Source organism: Botryllus schlosseri, chromosome 14 (genome assembly GCF_051294905.1).
Source record: "Botryllus schlosseri isolate E-star chromosome 14, Bs_hap1, whole genome shotgun sequence".
Classification (NCBI taxonomy): domain Eukaryota; kingdom Metazoa; phylum Chordata; class Ascidiacea; order Stolidobranchia; family Styelidae; genus Botryllus; species Botryllus schlosseri.
The window spans coordinates 12,387,304-12,410,526 of record NC_137249.1 but is presented as its reverse complement, the minus strand read 5'-3'; the positions used below and the strand labels follow the sequence as shown (position 1 = coordinate 12,410,526).

Here is a 23,223-nt window from a genome sequence, read left to right as displayed (position 1 = left end):
TTTTATCAGATCTAAACACCACACGATTGTGATGATCAAAAAGCTATAGAGTCAAATGGAGTTATTGCAATTACTGAGAGTATACATGATTATTCACCCATTATAACTAAATGATTTATGGTAGTATTGTTGTTCGCATGTAAAGTGAACATCAAGCATGCCCTTTATCTTGCCAGCATCGCCTAAAATTTGCTCACAGACTTCGAAATGTTGCCAATATAGCAAACAAACTAAAAATAAGCTGCCAACCGACTGAGCTTGTGGACCTTCTGAAATCGCCCTAACTGATGAAGTGGAATGGCGAGAGTTCGAGAGGGCGTGAGTGAGAGTGAGTTTATTCCGCATCAGTATTGAAAAGAACTCTCCTGCTTTGGAATATGAGAGCTGTCCAGTGTCCATTCATCATGGGTATAAACGAGTAGTCGACATGAAGTATCATGAGTTGATTTTGGTACTACGCTCGTGTTTATTGTAGCGAATAAAATGGCTATGACACGAAACAACTGATGCACTTTTGGATACGTTTGTTGTTTAGGTAGGACCAAAAATCATGCTCCTCCCTCGAGCCAATGATATTGTCATGGTATATATATCATAGGCTTACCATATTTTGGAAATCTAAAAAGAGGAAAGTTTTCCAGAAATTTCAGACTTGCAAAACCGGAGAAGAATTCTCAAAAACCGGTGAATTTTCCCCACTTAGTGATCGGTTGACTAAAAAAAAGATCATCTTTTCGCTCAGTGCTAAAATCACCGTTTTTCACTCCGAAATACCCGCCGGAGCTTCACTTCTGCATATCACTCGCAATTTGCTCTGACTCTGACCTAAATTTTAAAAAAAGAGGACAAAATCTCAAAAAAGAGGACGTATGGTAAGCCTAATATATCACAGCACGAACATATCGTTTCTATTTTTGATTCATGATCGATGTCAGTAGCTATTGATGCCCTGTAAGGAATGAATTTATGTTATTGTCTATTGGCAGTTGTTACTTGTTACACGTCCTTGGCACTGTTTCGTGATCTTAGTATGCATTATGAATCTACCGGTATATCCGGATGTTATAACTCCATCTCCGGATTGGCACTTTTGTCAAGCTGTTTTCTAAGGCTGTGATGACGACACTGGCTGCTTGTCTTTCCAGTTCTTGATCAATTGTTACGCCGTCATAGAGACTTTTGATACAATTTCAGCATACAGTAACGAACTAGTGTCACCGCTTGCGAATTCGAAGACGTCGCATTATAAACGTGGTGTTAAAGGCGAAGTAGGCTGTCATCGGCGAGGATTGTTAACTTCCGCTTCAGGCGACTGTTCGCCTTTGTCACGTTCCCTCGCCCAATTTCTCTGAAAAGTTTGCCGCCTGCTGCTTTGGACATCCACTATGAATTCCCGCCTGCAAACCAAAAAAGATTCCAAGATGAGGATCCGTGCTTTCCCCGTGAGTGCTGTTATGACTTCTTACTCCAGTTATGTCGCTTGCCTACAATGAGGAATTGTTGTTGCCATTGAACCCTGTGTGATGTCACACTACCTGTTGCACTATCATGACGAACGCAATTTAAATTTATTGGGTTACTTCTTGAAGCTTTTTTCAAGTTGATAGCATATTCCCACCAAGATGTAGTTTATGAAAAACACCCCCAATCTGAAGTATTTGAGTTTTTACATGATATTGAATACCAATAGGCAAAATGTCCTCAACATTCACTATCAACTTCAACTTCCAGGTAAGGCTTAATATAACATTGTGTCTAGAGCAGTGGTTCTCTGTTTCATCACTAAAACAGGTAATAATAATATAATATGATAATAAAGTTGTGAATAAATATATGAGGGAAATTCGCTTCCCATGACATGCCGCCCTATTTCTTGTCGCATTCTTCTTCTATACTATCTTCCTTACTTTCATTCAGTGTGCATGCCTCCTCTTTACATCGCCTAGGCCAAGGTGGGTGTCAGATTCCATAGACTACTCCTTGTCGCTTCGACATCTTCCTGTCTTTTCATTGTATCGCATTTTTGTGGTGTATTGAACTGATAAAATTGCAAATAAACCAATGATGATGATGATGATGATGAATAATGTCGAGTCATTAAACTAATATTTTCAACTCCTTGCAATGTTGAATATTTAATCGATGGACATTGATGCTAGAGCGATTGTCTTTAATGACTATTCACCTTGTTCTTCATAGCGAGAGATTTGAACTAGTCTGTCTGTATCCATAGGCTCATCTGGCGTCAGCTAGTTTGTGCTCTCGTAAAAGTGATTGAAATGCATCGCAAAACTACTTTCCTCTCAACAAAAATTAAATCAAAACTTGGAGTAAAATAAGTAGGCTATATAAACAAAACTACTTTACCAAAGGTGGGGTCTGTATATTACAGATACTGCATGTAGTCCAAATCGCCATGTAGTAGGCCTACGGTTTACAGTCATATCAGTAATGCAAGGCGCCACCGACTTCAATTGGTCGACTACATTTTATTGCGATTGTCCCATGTTTTTCGACTAGCTCATCTGTAAAATACAACCCATAATGCATGGAATTCAGTGTGCTACATGATTGCTTTTCCCAAAACATTACCACGTTCTCAATTAGTTCAATCAAATACCGGTAGCCTACTATGAAAAACAAATTCGAAATTTTGTGTCCAGATACCTAATTCATACTAGAATTTCAAAATTGACATCGATAGCACCAGGATTTGTGACTTGTTACACTTATTTTTGTGTCTGATCATTGTTATTAAGAATGATTTCTTTATGGATTTGCAACTCAGCGAGCCATTCTAAGGTTGAAGCAGTGAGATTGTTTTTATGATTCCTACCTTGATACATTCTGTAATACAACGTCTAATATTTCGACAGATGACAATGGATGAGAAGTACGTGACCACAATTTGGGATCTTCTGAAGAATGCCATCCAAGAAATCCAGAAGAAGAACAACAGTGGCCTCAGCTTTGAAGAGTTGTATCGCAACGCCTACACCATGGTCTTGCATAAGCACGGCGAAAAATTGTACAACGGACTTAGAGATGTAGTTACGGAGCATCTTGTCAACAAAGTGAGTATCGATTACTATGATGTGAGAGATAGAAGATTACCACGTTCGTACTTGCGTGGATTCTGTTTTGCTTACATCAGTTTTAGCACGTGCTGATTATCCGAAAATTTTCAAGTGGAGAGTGGTTTCCAGATGAAATGGATTTAACATCTCATGTTGCTGAAATATGCAGCTGTGTCCATCGGCGGAGCTATTATATATGTTTTTTAAGGGTTCAGAATTTTCACTGGAAAATTATCAAAAATCCCCTGAATTCTCCCGAAATAGAACATCAACAAAGAGATATGACATATCATTTTGAATGACACCTTACAGCAATTTTATAGCATCTTGGGACTGGTTACAAAGGATAAATTCTATTATTTCCTCAACTGCCATGATTGAACTGCACATATCACCAATTCTGTGAGTGATTGACTAGTATGCAGTGCTTCACAACCAGTCCAAATTGCCTCCCTCCCCAAATCAACTTCTAACTGAATATATGATTATTTAATAACACGCTGCATAACTGCCAGGCGGTAACGAAAAGTTTGAAGGGACATGATAGATATCCACCCCTCCACCAGGATGTATATAACTGTAAAATTCATTCTACCACAGGACATAGCTTCCATATCACTTTACTGCCATTTCTTAAGGGGAGTAATATTTTTGTAACTGAGAAGACACATTCAATCTCTGTTCAACTCTGTAAATATTCTTTAAATCCAATACTATTAAACCATTGCTCGCTTGGGAGTATAGTAAAACCAAGTTACGAAATTAGATGGAGGTTAAAATAGTACAGTCCCTGATGTATTGTTTTTTCAAATCAAAAGACTCTGTAGCAGTCGTGCTGGGCAGTTTCAAATATATGCAAGCTTGATACATGTTATTTTCGAATTATGGTACTTGACTCGGAAGCTTTCGCGCTGCCTTTAATAATTTATCTGCCCCTTCAAGGTACGCCAAGATGTCTTGGATTCGTTGAATAATTATTTTCTACCGACTCTAAACACGGCGTGGAACGATCATCAGACGTCCATGGTTATGATAAGAGACATTTTGATGTATATGGTAAGCGGCAATCTCTTTCTTTCATTTGAGTACTTGTGTCAATCTTTTTTTCTGGTTGCTAGGACCGTGTCTACGTCTCGCAAAACAACGTCGACAGCGTCTACACCCTTGGTCTGAACATATTCCGCGACAAAGTGGTTCGGGAGTCTTCCATTCGCGAACACTTGAAGGAAGTTTTACTCGATAAGGTCGCGCGCGAAAGACGAGGCGAAGTTGTCGATAGGTAGGTGGTTGAGAGGCCGAATATCGGTCGGTGTGAACGAAAACGCAACGCCTTTTATTGTAGGGGTGCCGTTCGGAACGCCTGTATGATGCTGGTGACTTTGGGCAGGGAGGTGTACGTCGAGGAATTTGAAAAAGACTTTTTAAAGAAGTCGGCGGAATTTTATCAGGTGATTTTTTGAACACAGTGTGACAATTCCATTTTGCTGAATGAGAGGACGGTGCTCGCCTCAAAGAGTTGGCCAGTAACCAATACCCTGCTACCACGTTTTTGAGTATTTGAGTAGGTTTTGCCTTCTACTACTCACTCTATTGGTTGTTTTTAGACTACCGGTACTTCACTTCTACTAGACAATTTCAAGTTTTTTTAGGCAAACGCAGGCCTAGAATACTTGTTTTTATACTTTCTTGGAAATCACCACTTCTAATTGTATTTAGTATCAATTCATGATGTTACTTCTACTTCTACTGAAGTTGCTAGCCACACATGCAGTCACCACCTCTGGCTCTCTTCAGTAGTAAACTCTCTTTCCCGTTGCCTTTTGGGTTGTGAGCTGTCTCTTCTATCCTAGATGGAGAGCCAAAATTTTCTGGCGGAAAATAGCGCGTCGGTGTACATAAAAAAAGTGGAGGCGCGCATCCACGAAGAGGGCGAACGAGCGAGGCATTATTTCGATCCGTCGACCGAGGAGGAAATTGTCAAAGGTATAGAAGCGAATTGGCGGCCAGTCATGCCAATTTCTATAACCAAATTGTAGCCTTTCAGTGATATCACGAGGGAAATTGTGCTTTCATTGTCTTATCTCTCGATTAACCTTAGGTATTTTTAGAAGTAGTAATTTTAAACTTTGAATGTCATGGGATGGTGAATTAAGCATTGGTGCATTCATATAGACTTCGTTGACTATAATGAATCATGACTGCATTCGAAGTAACAGTTGGAAAGTAGTTAGGTGCCATTCGGTGTGTGAGCTCTATATTATTTTGCCATAAAATCTCCATTTTCACATCAAAATATAATTTGGCATTTTTCGCAGCCAACCATCCGAAAATATGGCTAGATAGTAACAATTTGGCCGTGAAATCGCTAACCCTATGTATGATTACGTGTTTGAACAGATTTTAATGTTTTACTGAAGCATAAAATATGATTTCTTTGTTGCATATCCTTGTATGTGTAGATTTTGCCCTCTAACATCGATTTTGTTTATTATTCATCTGGTCATGCAATCAAGGTAATCGTGGCACACATGGCCACACCTCTGAATTTCATTCAACCGGTATGGTACAGAAGTTGCTTACTTAGGGATTTTGAAAGTATCATAGTCAGCTTTGATACTGGCTTGGAACTCTGTCAAAATTAAGCAGCTCTGCCATTGAATGACAATATTGTGGCGATTGCAGCCATGAATGAGTGCGAATTAAGCAACTTTGCCATTAAATAATCGAAGGTTCCTTTTGGAATTTGCACTGACTATGACTTTAGAAATGATTTGAAAGGATACCAGGTCTGAAACGAAGCCGGCAGTTGTATATTTGTAATAAACCAGGCGTTAATCAATGCCGGTTTGTTGGAAGTCAGAGGCGTGACCACGTGCTCCATAATTTCCTTATTTGCTGTTACGACAACGCGATTCTCAAATCGACATAAAATATCTGCCGTAATATATTGTGTGATGCATGACGGTGCAAAACTTGAAAAATATTCCTATCGATGTGGAATTTGAAAATTGACGGATTAGTGTTACCGGCCGGTTGTGCTCGAGATATGCGGGTTTCGTCTTGATTGAATTAGGGTTTTAAAAGCTACCATAAGCTACCGATGCTTGTATCGTTTTGGCTTGTAATCTATGCTATCACTAGTCCAGAGGTGGTTAGCAATGAAGTACTGATATTTTGGAGTACTCCAGTTGGTTTTGCCTACTTTCAGTACTTAACTGGTTGATTTTACTACTTTATCAGAGTTCTAGTCAAAACTACTTACTTTTTGCCTTTAAGATTTTGTAAGTTGGAAGTCAATTTGGGATAATTTGCATCAATTTTGTGTGTGAGATTATCATAATATAGAATAGAGACTCGACTACGAGGACGAAGTCTCATGACTCGAGTTCAGACTCCCAAGACGACATTTCATTGTAATTTCGAAGAATAGTAAAGGATCTACAATGTTGGTATTTCGCCTATTGGTACTGGTACTTGAAAATTCAACCAGAAACTGTTGAGAGCGAGGAAAATTAGTATATTTTAAATGTAAACCATTCGATATCACCAAACAGAATGTTAAGGTTCACAGGTGTTTTTAACAAGACTGAACTCGAAACTGAGCAGTCAACGCAATGACTTGGACTCGACTCGTAATACCATGACTCGGTCTCGACCCTCTGCTCACTGACTTGGACTCGGACTTGACTTGGTGATGAACTAAAAATGACTCGACTTGATTCGAGTCAAAACTATAAAAGAGAGATTGACTTGTGACTTGGTTGCAACCCTGCTCTCGGCCAAATCAATTTTTTTGAAACTACTCAAGTAGTAGTAGTAGGCTCCTCCTCTCCATCTCATCTGTGTGAGCGGTGTCTTATAAAAGCCTATAAGTGGGCCGTGCTACAAGTCGCCAGCTATGGAATCAAAATGAAGAAAATTGGTTTGGTGTAAATGACCTTAGTACTCGACAAACACCATGAATACCACAACAACAGGAGTCCCTTAGTCTTATTTTATTTTTACTCCCGTTTGAAGTGGTCTTTGAAATTGCTACATCTATTTGTTATTGAGAAGTTTACGGCATTGATTCTACTTTGAGAAGCAACGTTAATTACTTTGATATTGTCTGCGCATTACCAGTGTTGGTGATCTTTTGCAGTGCTCCAAACCGAACTCATAGAGAAGCACATGAAGACGATCGTCGACATGGAGAATTCCGGCGTCGTACAAATGCTCATGCAGGAAAAGAAAGAGGGTGAATAGCTTTCCATTACTAAGTCAAACCGAGGTCTGCTATGTGGCATTCGTTGACGTCCGATGTTATGTTCGCAGATTTACAATGCATGTTTCAACTGTTTGAGCGCGTAAAAATGGGCCCGGAGACGCTGAGGGACTGCGTCAGCAAGTATCTGCGGGAGCAGGGTAAAGGCATGATATCCGACGAAGAGGGAAAGTCTGCCGTGGAATTTATTCAGGTAAATTTCTTGTCAGGGCTGTATCGGTTGAAAAATTGTTTTTTGTGCCCTCCGAAAAATTCAGTGTTCTATGGCGAAAAATTGTTTTCTCTGCCCTCGAAATATTTTTTCTAATGCCATAATAAATTTGCTTCTGTAACTGGAAGAACATTGTTTTCTGTGATGCGATGTGATGCTATCTGTGCCTGTGTCTCCCAAAAAATTCGGTTTTCTATGACAAAAAAAATTGTTTGCTGTGTCCGGAAGTTTTTTCTTATTTTCAGTGGTTTTCCGTGCCAATAAACATTTTTCATCTGCACCCCCAAAATTTTTATATCCTGTGCCCGAGAATCCGCCAGACATTGACGGCACACGATTTTCCAGAACCTCCTCGACCTGAAAGACCGCTTCGACATGTTCCACCAAGAATCGTTCAAGACTTCGCCACTTTTCAAGAAAATGATCTGCTCCGATTTCGAATGGTTTATCAATCAGAATCCAAAGTCTCCCGAATATCTTTCGCTGTTCGTCGACGACAAGCTCAAAAAGGGACTCAAAGGGGTAGGACGCTTGACGATTTCTACTCGGTTACTGGAATGTTGTGACGCTGTCATCAGAGTGGTTAAATTTTGAAATTTGTGATCCTGTTTTTCATCACCATGGCAATCAGCTATGAAAAGTGCCAAAACACAATTCAGAATTAGGCTACGATGTAATAATCGTAAGTCGTTGGCAATTTTTGGGATAAAAAATTCGTAGTCGATGTAACTTGACTTGGGTAAAACTTGAAATGCAGTTGTCGAGAAATTGCTTCGGGCAAATTATGGATGGTGCCTTCCTAACACAGAAAGGTAAAGCTATCACTATAACCCAATGTATCCGTCTTTTCTCTGAACAGACGATGACTACATACAGTACATAGTCATATGGGTCAAATCAATCAGGAATATGTCTTAACGGCTGCTTGAATTTGGTAATGCTGCTCTTGGCCCTGATGTTTGTTCATGTTCTAATTTCGGTGGTAATATCTAGGCCAACCCAGAATTGGCGTATAGGGTTGCTAGGGTTCGGCTGGGCTTGGTCACTGATTTTGATGTGGATACCAATGCACAAAGATTCTGTTTACATTTGATACCACAACATTTCACCTATAAAAATACTGAGTCATATATCTGGCATATGACGCCATGCTCTCATAATATAAACACAAAAGACCATATGATGATTGAATCAAACTATCATGTTACATAGGCGAAAGTGTATGGGCTCGGTCTCTGTGGGCTTTTCTATCAACTTCGATTTAGGTTGTTTTGAAATGTATCCACCATAGGCAATGAGCTGACGCATGACAGCTCGACTGTATAGGCTATTCGATGACAATAATGAGACTATTTTTGATGACTGATGTTGACTGGTGTTGTTTCCAATTGCTATTGTGTGCATCTGCTTTCGCTGGTGTTTATAAATAACTTGTGGAAGCTTAAACTCAATTTTAACAAACCATTTCAATGATAATTATTTTTGTGGTAATTACTTGACGGTAATTACTAGACTTGACACAAATGCAATCACGACAAATCACACTATCGTATTTTATAAAGCATTGATTTGCAAAGGTTTGTTTACTATTCTCAGCTAATGTTTGATAAGACATTACTTTATCGTTTGATGTCCATTGTATCGCACTTATCACCCAATAATTTTTTATCCTGCTATTGCTGTCTATCACTGGACATATGGCACAATGATAAGCCGTAGATCGAGTCTTGGCTTCATCTATCTGGATCAACATGTAACTGAGTAGTAACATGCAACGATAAATATTACAAGATTGTTAGCTACAAATTTTTTTGTTTCGGTCTGCCCGTGCAGGAAGTCGATCTACTGTGCAGCTATACGCCTCTAACATTTCCACTTGTTAAAACTCTGATTTATTTGAAGTGATATTTGATAAGTTAATAGTTGTGTTCATTCGATCAACGAATACGCTGACCAAAAGTATCAAATTTTTGAATACAAGCCAAGGCAGTGAAAGTGAATGTACAATAGGGCTCTTCAAAAATGACTTTTTTTCTCAAATCCTACGGGCTACTTGATAAAATTGTTAGGTTACCTAATTTAAGCCTACACACAAAATTTGGTTCAATTCCAACCAGTGGAAGCAGAGTTATTGCCGTCGAAAAATTTGGATTTGAATAAAATAGTATTTACGGTGACTGATTCTTTGTTTATTTATTATAGTTGTGCTCACTATACTATTTTATTCAAATCAAAATTTTTCGACGGCAATAACTCCGCTTCCACTGGTTGGAATTGAATCAAATTTGGTGTACATCGTTTCTATAGACAGCTTAACACTTTCATGGGGTGAACAGAAAATTTTCAAATTTTTTTATCATTTATTTTTATTTAGAAAATGGAAACTTTCTTCTCCTGTAGCAAAGCGGTTACTGGCTGGAATTGAACCAAATTTTGTGTGTAGGCTTAAATTATGTAACCTAACAATTTTATCAAGTAGCCAGTACGATTTGAGAAAAAAAGTCATTTTTGAAGAGCCCTAATGTACAATGTACAACAATTGAGATAAGATGCAGCCTGAGCTTAAATTTAGTCATTTTGGACCGAAGCACCTGTTGAACATCTGTACTCGCAAACGTTGTGAAATCCTAGCTACCGACGACGTGTAATGTCGTGTTCTTGTGTTTTGATAGATGTCAGAGCAGGAGGTGGAAGTGGTTCTGGATAAGACAATGGTCCTCTTCCGGTTTCTGCAAGAGAAGGATGTTTTCGAACGGTATTACAAACAGCATCTGGCGAGGAGGTTGCTGGGGAACAAAAGTATCTCCGACGATTCCGAGAAGAACATGATAACCAAACTCAAGGTGGGGAGCTTCTATTCAACTGTTTGTTCCGAGTGCAATTCGAGTTGATAAGCTTTACAATACCAACAAGTGGTGTATCATGTTTTCTTTTCTGTAATTTTGCATTTCATAACGTCGCTTTTGATATTGACATTAGTCTGTCACTTGTTTCCAGTTGTTTTAATCATTCTTATTATATTATTTTAATATTTATTGAATTTGTTACATTGTGTATTAGAATATTTAATATCAACACCAACCCTTTGTCTGCTGGCACCCATTTACGTTTTCAATGATTATGGTGATAATTCCGGCAGCAGCGAGATCGTAAATACAACAGCTTGGCTGCCGTCATAATGATTTCGGCTGGCATTGTAATATCATTACAGTCAGCATGCATATTTATTCAATACATATCGGTCTTGTAAAACTGGCTGAGCGCACATGTCACACATGCTGGTATCTATCATGGGCTATATGCTGTGTTGCAAAAGAAGCACCATTCACTGGCACCAACATTCCAACAATGAGCGATAATTTCGGAATCTTGATATAATTTGCACACTGTCTTTGAACTGGGTTTTGGAAACAGGGTTGCATACAGCCACAAAGCCTCAAATATTCCCAAAAATATACAACCTGGCTATGTCGAAATTGTCCATGTGCCAGATTCACCTGATTGTAAATAACAGTTATAACGGTGGCATCATCACATATGTATTTTACAGGATACTAATCCTACTATTTAAACCTAATTCTTGTGAGAAATTTGCGTCCTCATCTTAGAACGAATGCGGATGCCAATTCACGTCGAAACTGGAAGGGATGTTCAAGGATATGCAGGTTTCCACTTCTACCAACACAGAGTTCAAGCAACACATCCAAGACACTGGGGTATGTGGTTTTTCTGCTTTCCATAAATCTTTGCCAAACAATGATACTGCTTCTACTTAGCTACGTTGCTACGAATCTCACACTGTCACACTGTAATTAATGGAACTATCACCATGATGCAGCAATTTCTTTTCCGCGTGTGCTCTATGGGTTATCATAAAATGATTTGCTGTCAGAACTCAAAGGAGTGATCAGAATATGTGGAAAGCGCGTCTCATTTGCTTGAAACAGGACTTAGCTCGTTTTACGATAATGAATATTGGAATGGGTGGAACAGTATTTGATCAGAGTTTGACCGCATGTCGAAACTTGATTTCCATAAATTGCACGAAAGAGTCTATCAGACACCATTTTCTTCGTGTGGATAGCTACAAAATTCATTGGGTTGATGCCTTCATCTCATGGTTGGTAATGAAATCCCCGGTGACAAGACATTCTTTTTGCGCAGACCTCGTTGAAAGGCGTCGATCTCAACGTGCGAGTGCTCACGACAGGTTGCTGGCCGACGCAGACTTCCAACCCCAACTGCAATATACCGCCTGCCCCCAGGCATGCGTTCGACGTTTTCAGAAGGTATTCTCAAAAAATATACGCTCTCTTTTGAGGACTTGATAGTGAATACGTATTATGTCTATCGTCCGTGAGAGATTTTAGATTTGGAAACATTCCTGTTGAGTTTTGACTAAAATAGGGAATTGTATACAGAGGTGGTTACTGATCAGTTTTCGTTGTACTCGAGTAAGTTTTGCTGCCATTGGAGCATCAAAACCTCGGCTAGTTGTATCTCAACATTGAAAAACATATTGCAAAAGCATGCGAATGTGGACGCTTAACAAGATTTTTATTTTAACTTTATAGTCATTGTTACTGTTACGACTAGAACCCGACCGATTATCGCTTTATTGATAATATCGAGTCGACATCACACTTTGAATGAAATATTGGTACCGGTCTTTAGAGGTAAAAAAAAATATCGGGAGTCAGAAAAGTATAATCTGCGACCGCTTGACTTGGAATATCGATATATTTCACATAGCATACAGTTGTGCACTGCACATGCATCCTTTATCGGTTATTTCTTGTCCAGCTCTTCAAATAATTGCTTTGAAGTTCTGGAAATGCGCCTGAATTTGTTTTCCTTATTTGAAGAATAGCAGGGTCGCCACATCGCCCCTATTTTTCAGATTTGTCCTTATTTTGAAGGACAATGTTTGATAAAACTACGTTGTCCCGATCTCCTGATTTCTCAAGTCGGTCCTTATTTTTGGCAATGTGGTCATTTTTTGGCATCATTAGGCTATTGCTGTTTTGATATTTGTGATGCTTCGACTACATTGGTCATTTTACGCCAGGTTGATGTTTTTTATTACGATTCCGTATTTAGTGACTTGTAGCAGGGCCCACTTCTAGGCTTTTTTAAGACACCGCTTATACGGATGAGATGGCGAGGAAGAGCCTAGATAAACCTCACACACTTAGGTAGGAATTCTGAAGTCGACCTCGGTCGGACTCGAACTCGCAACCCATTGGTGTTGCAGCTGTGGAACATACCACTACGCTAATGTCCTTTTTGTCCTTTTGTTTTTGATCTATGGCGATCTAACCCTCTATATTCTCTCACTTGAGTTGATGACTCCTGCTTACCCTTTTTGACAATCAGGTTCTACCTGGGCAAGCACAGCGGCCGGCAGCTCACCCTTCAGCCGCAAATGGGCAACGCGGACTTGAACGCGACCTTCTACTCAGCGCCCAAAGTGAAGGCGTCCGCCAGCACTTCGTCTGTGGACGGTAACGGCGGGGAACCGACGACGTCTCGTGCCCCGCAGCCGCGCAGACATATCCTGCAAGTGACTACGTCGCAAATGGTCATCTTGCTTCTCTTTAACAACCGAGAGAAGTGGAACTTTGAGGTACGTTTTGCATGGTGCAAGGAAATATTGCGCACAGCGAGTAGGTGAATAGTTTTCAACGGAGCATTACTGCTTTTCAAAGCAGCCGACTCGAGTCGGTTTTGGCTAATTGTAGCACCTCAAGGGACTATGGTTTTGACCTCTTTCCCATGTTGAAGCAATATTACTTGCTTTTTACATCATGGGTTTTGTGTAGTAGAGGTTTTACTTCTGACACCTTGACTGAATCTACTTCTTGATGTTACATGAGTAATTTCCACTCCTTTCATTGTGTTCTTTCACTTCGAGCTGTAGGTGAGGGTATTGAAAATTGCTCCGTGTATTTGTAATAGGGTAGAAATTTACGATATTTCTTCTACTTTAGTAGCGGTGCTGACCTCTTCTGGTTTTGAATTATGTAAGGTATGCTCCAGGGCCATATAGCCTATAACTTGATATCGAGTATCGGATCATGCACACATCAGACTTGCGAGTACGCACAAACCAGGGCTTTGGAGCAGCCGTAATTTTAAACTGCTCCAGCTCCGGCTCCGGAGCTTTCTTCTATCATACATTAGCTCCGGCTCCAGCGCCGCATTATTACCACTGCTCCGGCTGCAGCTCCGGCTCTGAAATTATCGAATGGGCCTGTCTATATCAGGGGTAGCCAACCCGCGGGCCAAATGTGGAGAGAGTTTTGCGTGGCCCGCGAGGTAATTTCCTATTACATTATCGAAAATGAATTGCTCAGATTGTGAACTTGCAATTCCAACCAAAAATTACAAGTCTGGCTGCGACACTTGGGATGTTGATGACTAAAATATCAGTTCCGATGCATTGGCAGACCCAGGGTCCAGTCACATTTTCAGTAAATCGTCGTACATTACAATAAACTAAAATAGTAGTGAAATTTTTCTTCACGCCTCGCGTGTTTAATTGTCACATGATTCCTTGCTTGTTCGCCTACCCCCTACTGAAAATGAAAAAAAAACTAATTTACCCTAATTTACCCCCCGCATAAAGATCGTCGACGGTGAAATGTAGGCACAAACTGATTGTCGCATGTTATCGGAGACCTTCGATATCGATGTGGCCAGACGCCGAATAGTCGTGTCCTTGTCCGTGCAAACTGAGCCTAGTGGGCGGTATACAGTAGACCCGAAATATAGGCCTACTCAAGTAATAATATTATTGACCTAGTTTATTTATAAACTTTGAAAATTTTACCCGCATGACGCGGCTAGTGGACCGCGCACTCGTTCGTCAATTGCATGTGCCCCTTTAGCCGCAAAGTTTGGCCATTCCTGGTCTATATAGATTACTAATCTACCCATAGGTTAGTTGTCTATAGTAATCCGGAGTGTGTCAGCCGTCAGTAACATCCGATGTATCAACGAAGACATAGGGCCGCCATGCCGGCTTGTGACGTCATAATGAATACTTGTCAATCGTTGATAACATCACAGTTGCACTAGAACGTTCTTTACTCTATGCCTGTGGTCGGGAACCTTTTTTGTCCGAAGAGCCATATTGGCCCTATTTTTTCCATCTCAACTCCCAAAGAGCCATACACGCCAATCCACTGTTAAGTCACAATTGAAAATTTGTGACGTCATGGTAGCACTAATTCGAACCCACTACATGGGATTCCTCGTGTGCGCCATATTTTCTCTGTAAAAACTGGTATTTACTGTTCGAAAATAAAGCTCGAAACGAGAGATAAGGCACAGACGGGCCAAGCCTCACCATTGATAACGCAATTATCGTAACTAGCTTGGAATTTATTATAACTCATATTAATCGAATGGGACTGTCACACTGATTCCGAAAATCTAAATATATCGACTTCTCAGTTCTCAAAGTATTCGGCCGTAACATAATGTTGCGGTACACGCCTACCTTTTATCGCAGGCTATACTTACCAATCAAGAACGTGGATAGCTATGACATTGTATATAATTCGAGTTTGTAATACTCACATCCACAACAGTTCATTTCGTGCCGTAGATCAGGAAGACAATGCGTATTTGAAAACTGCGTTCAGACATGGACGTCGCCATGTCTGCTATGCTCTTTGATTAATCAACGTATCGCACAATTGAAGATTTCGAGCCGGGTACATAGAATTCGCGAGTGATGTTGGCCGCCGGCGTGACAGTAACATAAATTTGATGATTTTGAAAAGAGGGGACCGAGCCTAAACCTGAAGACGACATTGTCTTTACCTCTCAAATACATGTTTATACTGCCACAAGAATAATTATTCTGGCTGCGATGAAAATTTACCAACAAGTCGCTGCAATATTGATTAATACAGTACAATAATAAATATTTGGCAAAGAGCCATATCTTATACCCAAAAGAGCAATATATGGCTCGCGAGCCATAGGTTCCCGACCGCTGCAGTCTATGCCATTGCTGTGCACAGCATTAAAATTCAGGCCTGCTGTTCAATTATGATAAATCAGCAGATGTGGTTGTCGCATATATAATAGCATCTTATGAAATAGGTCGGAGCCGGAGCTACTCCTCAAATAACGGGCTCCAGCTCCGGCTGAATTTTAGGTAGAGCTCCGGCTCCAGCTCCCGTGAAAATGCACGGCTCCGGGGCTCCGGCTCCAAAGCCCTGGCACAAACTCCATCATACATTCAGAATTCGTGTCATAATTCTAACAACTTACATTTGTTTGAATTATGACATTCAACACCGATTGGAATAATTACCAGCGCCAGATGTAAGATTGTAAAAAATGCTTTTCTCGTTGTGCCTGAGCATAATCCGGGTTTGGATTTGACTAGATGAGGGTGCAATTGACCCCTCCATTTCCAAATACCGCTCACCAAACTTTTAAAAGGTCTGCCTAGCAATTAAGCGTTCAAGTTTATTCGAAACACGACGTCATTGATATTTTGTGACGATCCCTTTTCAGCTCTGTATCTCATGCCCTTGTTTTGTTTGAACCCCCTGTCTTGTGAAGTCACATTCCCTTGCCCGTGTTGACGGGCCAAGTAAGCTCAGTGGTATGCGTTAATAATATATCCGAACGAGCCGTTTTATTGGACATGACTCCACTCTCAGCACCTCGCTTTGCAGGAGTTACAGCAAGAGACGGACATACCATTGCGAGAATTGACACGGGCATTACAGTCGCTGGCCTGCGGCAAGCCGAACCAGCGTGTCCTGGCCAAGGAGCCGAGAGGCAAAGACATTGAGAAGAGTCATACGTTCAGTGTTAACGACGAGTTCTCGTCGAAATTGCACAGAGTCAAAATACAAATGGGTAAGTTGCACGACTAGTTTGGGATGTGGTTACTAGGGATGGTGTGAACGTGTGGTTCACGTTCCCGTTCTGTGTGTGAACCTTGGAAATTTAGAGGTTCACGTTCACAAACGAACCTTGGTAGGTTCTGCACTGTGAATCTTTTCCATATATTACAATTTTCACGTCATTATAACATCTTTGGTTGAAATTTATTTCATTTTCAACTGCGGGCCACTCTATGCATAGCGCCGGCAGCATAAAAAATCAACACTAAATGCTTGACCCGCAATCGCACAACATCAAGAGCGAAATATACTACATAGCTACATGTAGGTCAAGGATCGGCAACCTACGGCCCGCGGGCCGGATCCGGCCCGCCACGCGAAATCGTCCGGCCCGCGGCATCATAATTAGTTGTCACAAGAATACGGCCCGTCGTTTCTTGTTGAGTTTCAAACTTCAGTGCCAGCATAGTGTCCTGTTTAGAAAAATTGTGGCATTGCTAAGATATAAGTACTAGGGCTGGACGAAATCGAGTACCTGAGTGATTCGATTTTGAATCACGTATAATGCTCCGAGTCGAGTATTCGAGTATCACACATCATGACGTCACAATAAATTGTAAGGTGCCGAAGTTTGAATATTTACCTTTTGTGCCACCATAAAGAATACATAATGCCTGTTATCCATCACATTAAAGATACATTGGTATTTCTTCGACCCTACCGATTTCATTTTACTTTGTTATATACAATGTTGTGGGAGGATCATGACTTGGGAAATGTTTTTCCAATTACGGTCGTAGCTTAGTACTATGTGTATCGTATGCTGCGATACGGCCAATGAGGTTTCAAGGCTTCCGCAGTGGAAAATGGTATCGAAAGAATAATTCTTGTTGATAAAACAACTTTCAGTATAGCGAGGAACATGTACTTTCAGTACTCGAAAAAATCGTATTCTGCTACTCGACTCGAATCATTAAAATAATTACTCGATTCAGAATCGAGTACTCGAATCATTGTGCCCAGCCCTAATTTAAGTACGTTGTACTACTCTATTGTTACGACATAAAACTGATGCGTAGGCGGAATACTGGTATTATATCGTACTAAGCGCAGTGCAATATTGTCTACAGAGTTAACGATAGTTGCCAAGAACAGTGCTCTTCAACCGAGTGCGTACACCCAATAGTGTACCATATATTTTAAAGCAGGGGTTCTCAACCTGGGGGGCGCGCCTACCTTGGGAGGGCGTGAAACATCTGAAGGGGGCCGCGAAGAAGCGGTCACCTGGAAAAATTTTTCGCGCTACGCGCGATTTACCTCCAATGCACGTGTTTTTCTCTCTATATAGACCCAATTTCATATGTTTTTATTCTCTCATCAAAATCCATAGCCGTCCATACCACCAAACAATCTGTTGGGGTTGCTGGCATCCCAGATAGATTTTGTGATATGACGATAAGGGGGGCGCGAAATTTTTCACTATCAAAAAGAGGGGCGTGTCTAAAAAAAGGTTGAGAACCACTGTTTTAAAGGGTGTATCATGTGGCACTCTGATGGGTTGTACCAGATATCGAATTTCATTCGGCCGATGACTATAGTTATCACAACAATGAATTTGCTGCAGGCTGATATTTTAGAAGAGGTCGACTGGATGTAGAATACGGTATAATGCTCTCAAGTGTACGCACTACGCAGCTTGTAAATTACATACTATTGGGCATGTCATTAATGGCTCCACTTGTTTGTAGTATTTGTGGTGTTCTCCGACTGCAATGTCATTTACACCAGGCTGATATTCCTTATTTTGATTTTGTAGATATGCCGACTTGTAGCACGGCCTACTAATTTAATTACTGAATTTTTCTAATACTTTCCGAAATTCGTTCTCTACGAAATAAATCAGGCTTTTCAGTATTCCGTTTGCTGTAAAAGTTAATGACATACCCACATAATTTCGAAATGATCTTATTGAAATGCAATTCAGTGACGAATTGAAGGGAAAACTACGTACAAAGAGCATATCGCTGCTTGACTTTTACAAAAAGTACCTCCTTGAAAGTGGTCTTTATCCCAGCTTGCCCAGCCATGCAATAGAAAGAGCAAACTAAGATCACGCATTTCCAACGCCCATTTAGAAAATGTTTTGGTTCTTGCATCATCTGACTTGGTACCAGATGTTTAAAAAACTTTCAAAAAGCAAGCAGCATCAAGTTTCACATTAATGCTGTGTTGTTGAAGTGTGAATATACATTTGCTATTTTTGTAATTGGTATGATTAAGATTGAGCAATGTAGCGTAATATACCGAAGCGAGTATGAATTGTAGTATGAGAAGTCCGGCCCGCCTATGAGTCGTGCATTTGATATTTGGCCCGCGACCAGCAAAAGGTTGCCGACCCCTGATGTAGGTAGTCAGCGAATGACGCTTATTCAACCAATCAATGAAATTGATATCGTTGTCTGATGTAAAATATCGAAAAGCGTAGGGTTACGGGACCATCTCGATTTCATATGTTTGTTGTATCATAAAATCCAAATGCGATTGGGGTGTTGGCTACTGTTGTATAGCTTATTAATGGGGTAAAACACGTCTTACACTCTGCTCAACATCAACGTAGCAATACCCAGACACCGAATACATTGTCCGGCCTGACCTAGACCGTTGCGGCGTAAGCTTATACTCCCTTGCAAGTCATCGTCGAAATTGTTGACAAAGCGACAGAAGATATTGATTTTATAGGATTATTATATCATTTGATTGCTCCAGTTGATACATTTGGCGACGTTTAAAAAGTCAGTATGTACTTCAGCATTGTGGCATTACGTGTCCCGAGTCGTCGATAGGTATCGTGTACATTAATATATGCTATCAATTCACTGAAATGTAGGGTTGTAATTGGCAATATGACGTCACGTGACGTTATGAGGTTCACGTTCGCGTTCACACAGAACCTTTCAAAAAGGTTCGCGTTCACACGAACCTGAACCTTTCAGAGGCTCACACCATCGCTAGTAGTTACGATACATGGCAGTACATACTGAACGTGCCAATTGAATTTTGATTTGTTTTCCTGCTTGCATGCGCATGATGAAATATGAATGCCAATCGGTGATAGTATTGACCCAACATGATGCAATGCTCCTTGGTTGAGCCAAGAATAAAAGACACTTGCTGGCGTAAATATCAGCTAGTCGTTTAGATTTTATTATACATTTTAATAATATGTTCATACCATGAACGATAAAATGTATGACCTGTCCACAATATTTCTACAACATCGCTGCCCTTCGCCACTGCGTGATATCTGTCCATCGATTGACTCAATGTTTTGCTTCTAGTGGCGGCGAGACAGGGCGAGTCGGAACCTGAAAGACGAGAGACGCGAACAAAAGTGGACGAAGACAGACGGCACGAAATTGAGGCCGCCATCGTTCGTATTATGAAGTCGAGAAAGGAAATGCAGCACAATCTGTTGGTTGCGGAGGTGAGGCCAAATCTTAATTCCCGCATGCGTTTGTCTTAGAGCAGCACTTGCAAACTTTTTTACCTCAATGCCCTGTTATCAAGCTCAACGTACCTTTATCTCCGCCACCCCCTAAAAGTAGCGAAGTACTTCTACTTCTGCAGTATTTTCATGCTGAAGAACTATTTTCTGCACATGTGATGTAGTGGAGTGAAAATTAGTTTTTGGATGCACTTCAATTCATAAGCAAGTTCATTTGATGTAATGTGGTGTGAAGAAAATTTTCCAGATTTGATATTTTTCACTATTCATTGAAACACTTTTCTACCAACATCGATAGTAAATTGAACAGTTGATTGAATATCGGTGACTGAAAGTTTTATGTCCGCCAATCACCACCGTTCGTTCATGTTCGCCCCCAATCGCACCCTAGCTCCCAATCGCACCACTATCTCTCAAAACATCCCCAGGGGGCGATGTCGTCCACTTTGAAAATCGCTGTTTTGGGGGATTGTAATAATCTGTCAAATGCCTCTCGAATTGGGCGGATATAAAGTAGATTTTGAGTAGGTTTGTGTCTCTTCCGAGCAGAATTGTCATCAGTAGGACGATGTTTTTTGCCTAAAAAAAGAAAATTTTGACCTAAAAATGAAAATTTTGACTTTTTCTGACCTACGCAAACTGAATTTTGACCAAATTTTGACCTAATAAATGCAAATTAAGTGTTTTCCACCATAATGTTGACATTGTACCACTTATCTTCATTTCTGGTTGAAAGTGGCTGTCCTAACGAAGTAGTTTGGCCTGAAAAAAACGTTTTGGGATGTGAAACACGGATTTTTACATGAAAAAAAGTACTGTTTTCACGAAATCTGACCCTATGAAGAATTCCAGTAGTTACAATACGCATTATGGTAGAAATGATTGAAATTTGTTGTAGTACAACGAGAGATACTTTCCTACATTCTTGGGTAGAAAGTGTATGTCCTTACTAAGAAGCTTACCAAGAATAGAGAAAGAACGTTCAACAGCAGCAGTTGTTTGCTGACGACACACCGTGTTGCTTCATTCTGAAAATGCTGGTACATCCCAATTTCTCATCATGCGCTTCTTAATATAAGAATGATGCAATGCCCAAAAAGTCTATCTTCAGCGGGAATATTGCGGTACATTGACCATAACACCATGTCTACCTATTTGTTTTATTTCACCGTTTCTGATTCACAATGAACAGACAATTGGCCGTTTACAACGGTAGGCCTATAAAGTAGGCTACAAGCTGTAAAATATCAAATGATAAGCTCACCAACAGTGCAAAATCTAGAATACAAACGAAATACAGATTTACAAATTTTGACATGTCAAAAAATAATCGCCCTAGTCATCAGTCATCCCCACCGACTGAAATAGCTCCTGAAACATTAGAACTGAACAACTTCGAAAAGTGCACCTAGCATTGCCATCGGTCATTTTACGTTAAACGCGATGCCAGGTTTTACAAATTAAAAACAGCCACCTCTGACTACTAAAAGTATGCGTCGCCTCGGCTGGATACACTTCTAGAAACTGTTCTCTTGAGTAGGCTACTTTTGTGATTACTCCTTATTTACTAGCAGATTAGGCATATTTTGGAAATCACTATGCTGACTGCTTTGGTCACCTCTGCGAGTTGCACCGAAAGGACTTGAACTGATTCAATTGTGCGGGATATCTCATTAGCTTCATGTTATTTCACCGTATTCAGGTGACCAATCAACTCAAGCACCGCTTTATGCCGAGCCCGGTTGTGACGAAGAAACGCATCGAGGGTCTGATCGAACGGGAATACTTGGCGCGGTCGCAAACCGACCGTAAAGTGTACCACTACGTCGCCTGAAAAGGCGGACCATCCGCGCAGACAGTCCAATAATATTCTTTATTAGGTTGATACTTTCTTTCCCCCCCGCTTTTCTAGTATCATTGTTTTCTTGTTTGTCCGGTAACCGCTTTTCCGACGATGTCGATTCTGATACCGTGTGAAATCTCGATGTGACGCGAACGGATTTAGTCGCCTTGTCCTGCTACTTTTCCAATTTCAAACGCTGGCGATTTGTGAACGTGACGCTACGTCGGCAGATACGTTTTTCCTGATGCCACGCAATTTTTGCATGTAACGGGTGCTGTTGCGCGCAGAGCTGGATCGATGTTTTTGTAAATAATTTTGATAGTGACGCATGGCTTGTGCTCTGTCTACACTGCCGGCGTGCGCGTTGCTCTTATCGATCACCGACACATGTTCTTTGAAGGGGTATAGCTATAGCCGATGAAATTAGAGTGAGCTGTCATAAAATCTGGGCATCGAAATATTGGGTGGCTTGACACGCGAATTCGGGATAACAACGTAGGATATGGTTGCTGTGGCAGAATTTCCAGCCGATAAAAGTCATCCTTCCTATAGTGACAGTACCGGAAGAATTGATGCCTCTTTCCTATGCCGTGTTAAAGTATCAAATCATAAGTGTAATTTCTGAAAAGTTTGAAGCTAATACTTTGGACGAGATCATTGGTCATGTGGTTGCGTTACGAACGGAATGATTGGTGATACGTTCAGGAAGTCGTGTTGTCGGTATAATTGAACCTTTACCCTCTTTCTGTGATGCAATGCTCGCCTTTCTCACCAAGTACTGAGTACACGTGATTTAACCTTTCCATTTCTCGGCATGTTATCTGCGATCGCGTCTGGAGGGGAATATCAAGTGGAGTCAGACCCAGGTCCTGATGGAATCCTAGGATAGATATTAGCTTGCGAATACAGAGGGTTGTTCATCCAGGTGCACTTGCGATGAAATCGTTGGGTAAAATCGGCACTACCGGTAGTATTGTGAAGCTTTAGTAGTGTTGGTATTAGAGCAAACTCACCTAACCAGAAGCGAGCGAGATAGTGTAATGGCTATGCGTCCGGCTTCTCGGTCGGTAGGTCGTGGGTTCGATCATCGGCCGGGTCATACCAAAGACTCTAAAATCGGTATCCCCAGCCATCCTGCTAGGCGCTCAGCAATCACGGATAGCATGGAGGAGAAAAAAACAGGGGCGCAGACTAGATGACCTCACGGCTGTATCGCAACTCCGTCGTCAAAGCATCTCGATGGTGCAGGCGAAAAAGAATGTCTCTCAATCGTGGTCATGGCTGGGAAAAAATCCTGACCGATTTGCAGGGTTATAACCAATAAGTTACCAGTCGATTTGACATTTATAGTTTTGACTCCAGTCACGAGAGTTCACTGTAGATTATGGAGATTGAGACGGGTTCGATTCACTTCTCTGAAACTGTTGGGTGACATCGAAGGGCTTGCTTT

General features: G+C 40.8%; 1 protein-coding gene across 2 annotated transcripts; it reads left to right on the top strand.

The window, feature by feature from the left end:
* Positions 1 to 1,100: 1,100 nt before the first annotated feature.
* LOC145455214 (cullin-3-B-like) lies at positions 1,101 to 22,578 on the top strand. 2 transcript variants are annotated; one of them, XM_080333165.1, is made up of 16 exons: positions 1,101 to 1,442; positions 2,877 to 3,074; positions 4,020 to 4,133; positions 4,196 to 4,356; positions 4,420 to 4,525; positions 4,928 to 5,060; positions 7,219 to 7,314; positions 7,392 to 7,534; positions 7,898 to 8,074; positions 10,225 to 10,395; positions 11,161 to 11,268; positions 11,717 to 11,841; positions 12,929 to 13,178; positions 16,252 to 16,438; positions 19,764 to 19,909; positions 21,633 to 22,578. In XM_080333165.1, the coding sequence occupies exons 1-16, from the start codon at positions 1,386 to 1,388 to the stop codon at positions 21,762 to 21,764; spliced, it is 2,304 nt and encodes a 767-aa protein (XP_080189291.1). In that variant the 5' UTR covers positions 1,101 to 1,385; the 3' UTR covers positions 21,765 to 22,578. The 2 variants fall into 2 exon arrangements, with proteins under 2 accessions (XP_080189291.1, XP_080189292.1); XM_080333166.1 differs by lacking the exon at positions 1,101 to 1,442 and adding an exon at positions 1,570 to 1,731.
* Positions 22,579 to 23,223: the final 645 nt, after the last annotated feature.

Coding starts and splice junctions, on each gene's coding strand:
- LOC145455214 (XM_080333165.1), top strand. CDS start 1,386: ATGAATTCCCGCCTGCAAACCAAAAAAGATTCCAAGATGAGGATCCGT. Junction 5,061..7,218: donor CGAGGAGGAAATTGTCAAAG/GTATAGAAGCGA, acceptor GATCTTTTGCAG/TGCTCCAAACCGAACTCATA. Junction 8,075..10,224: donor TCAAAAAGGGACTCAAAGGG/GTAGGACGCTTG, acceptor GTGTTTTGATAG/ATGTCAGAGCAGGAGGTGGA.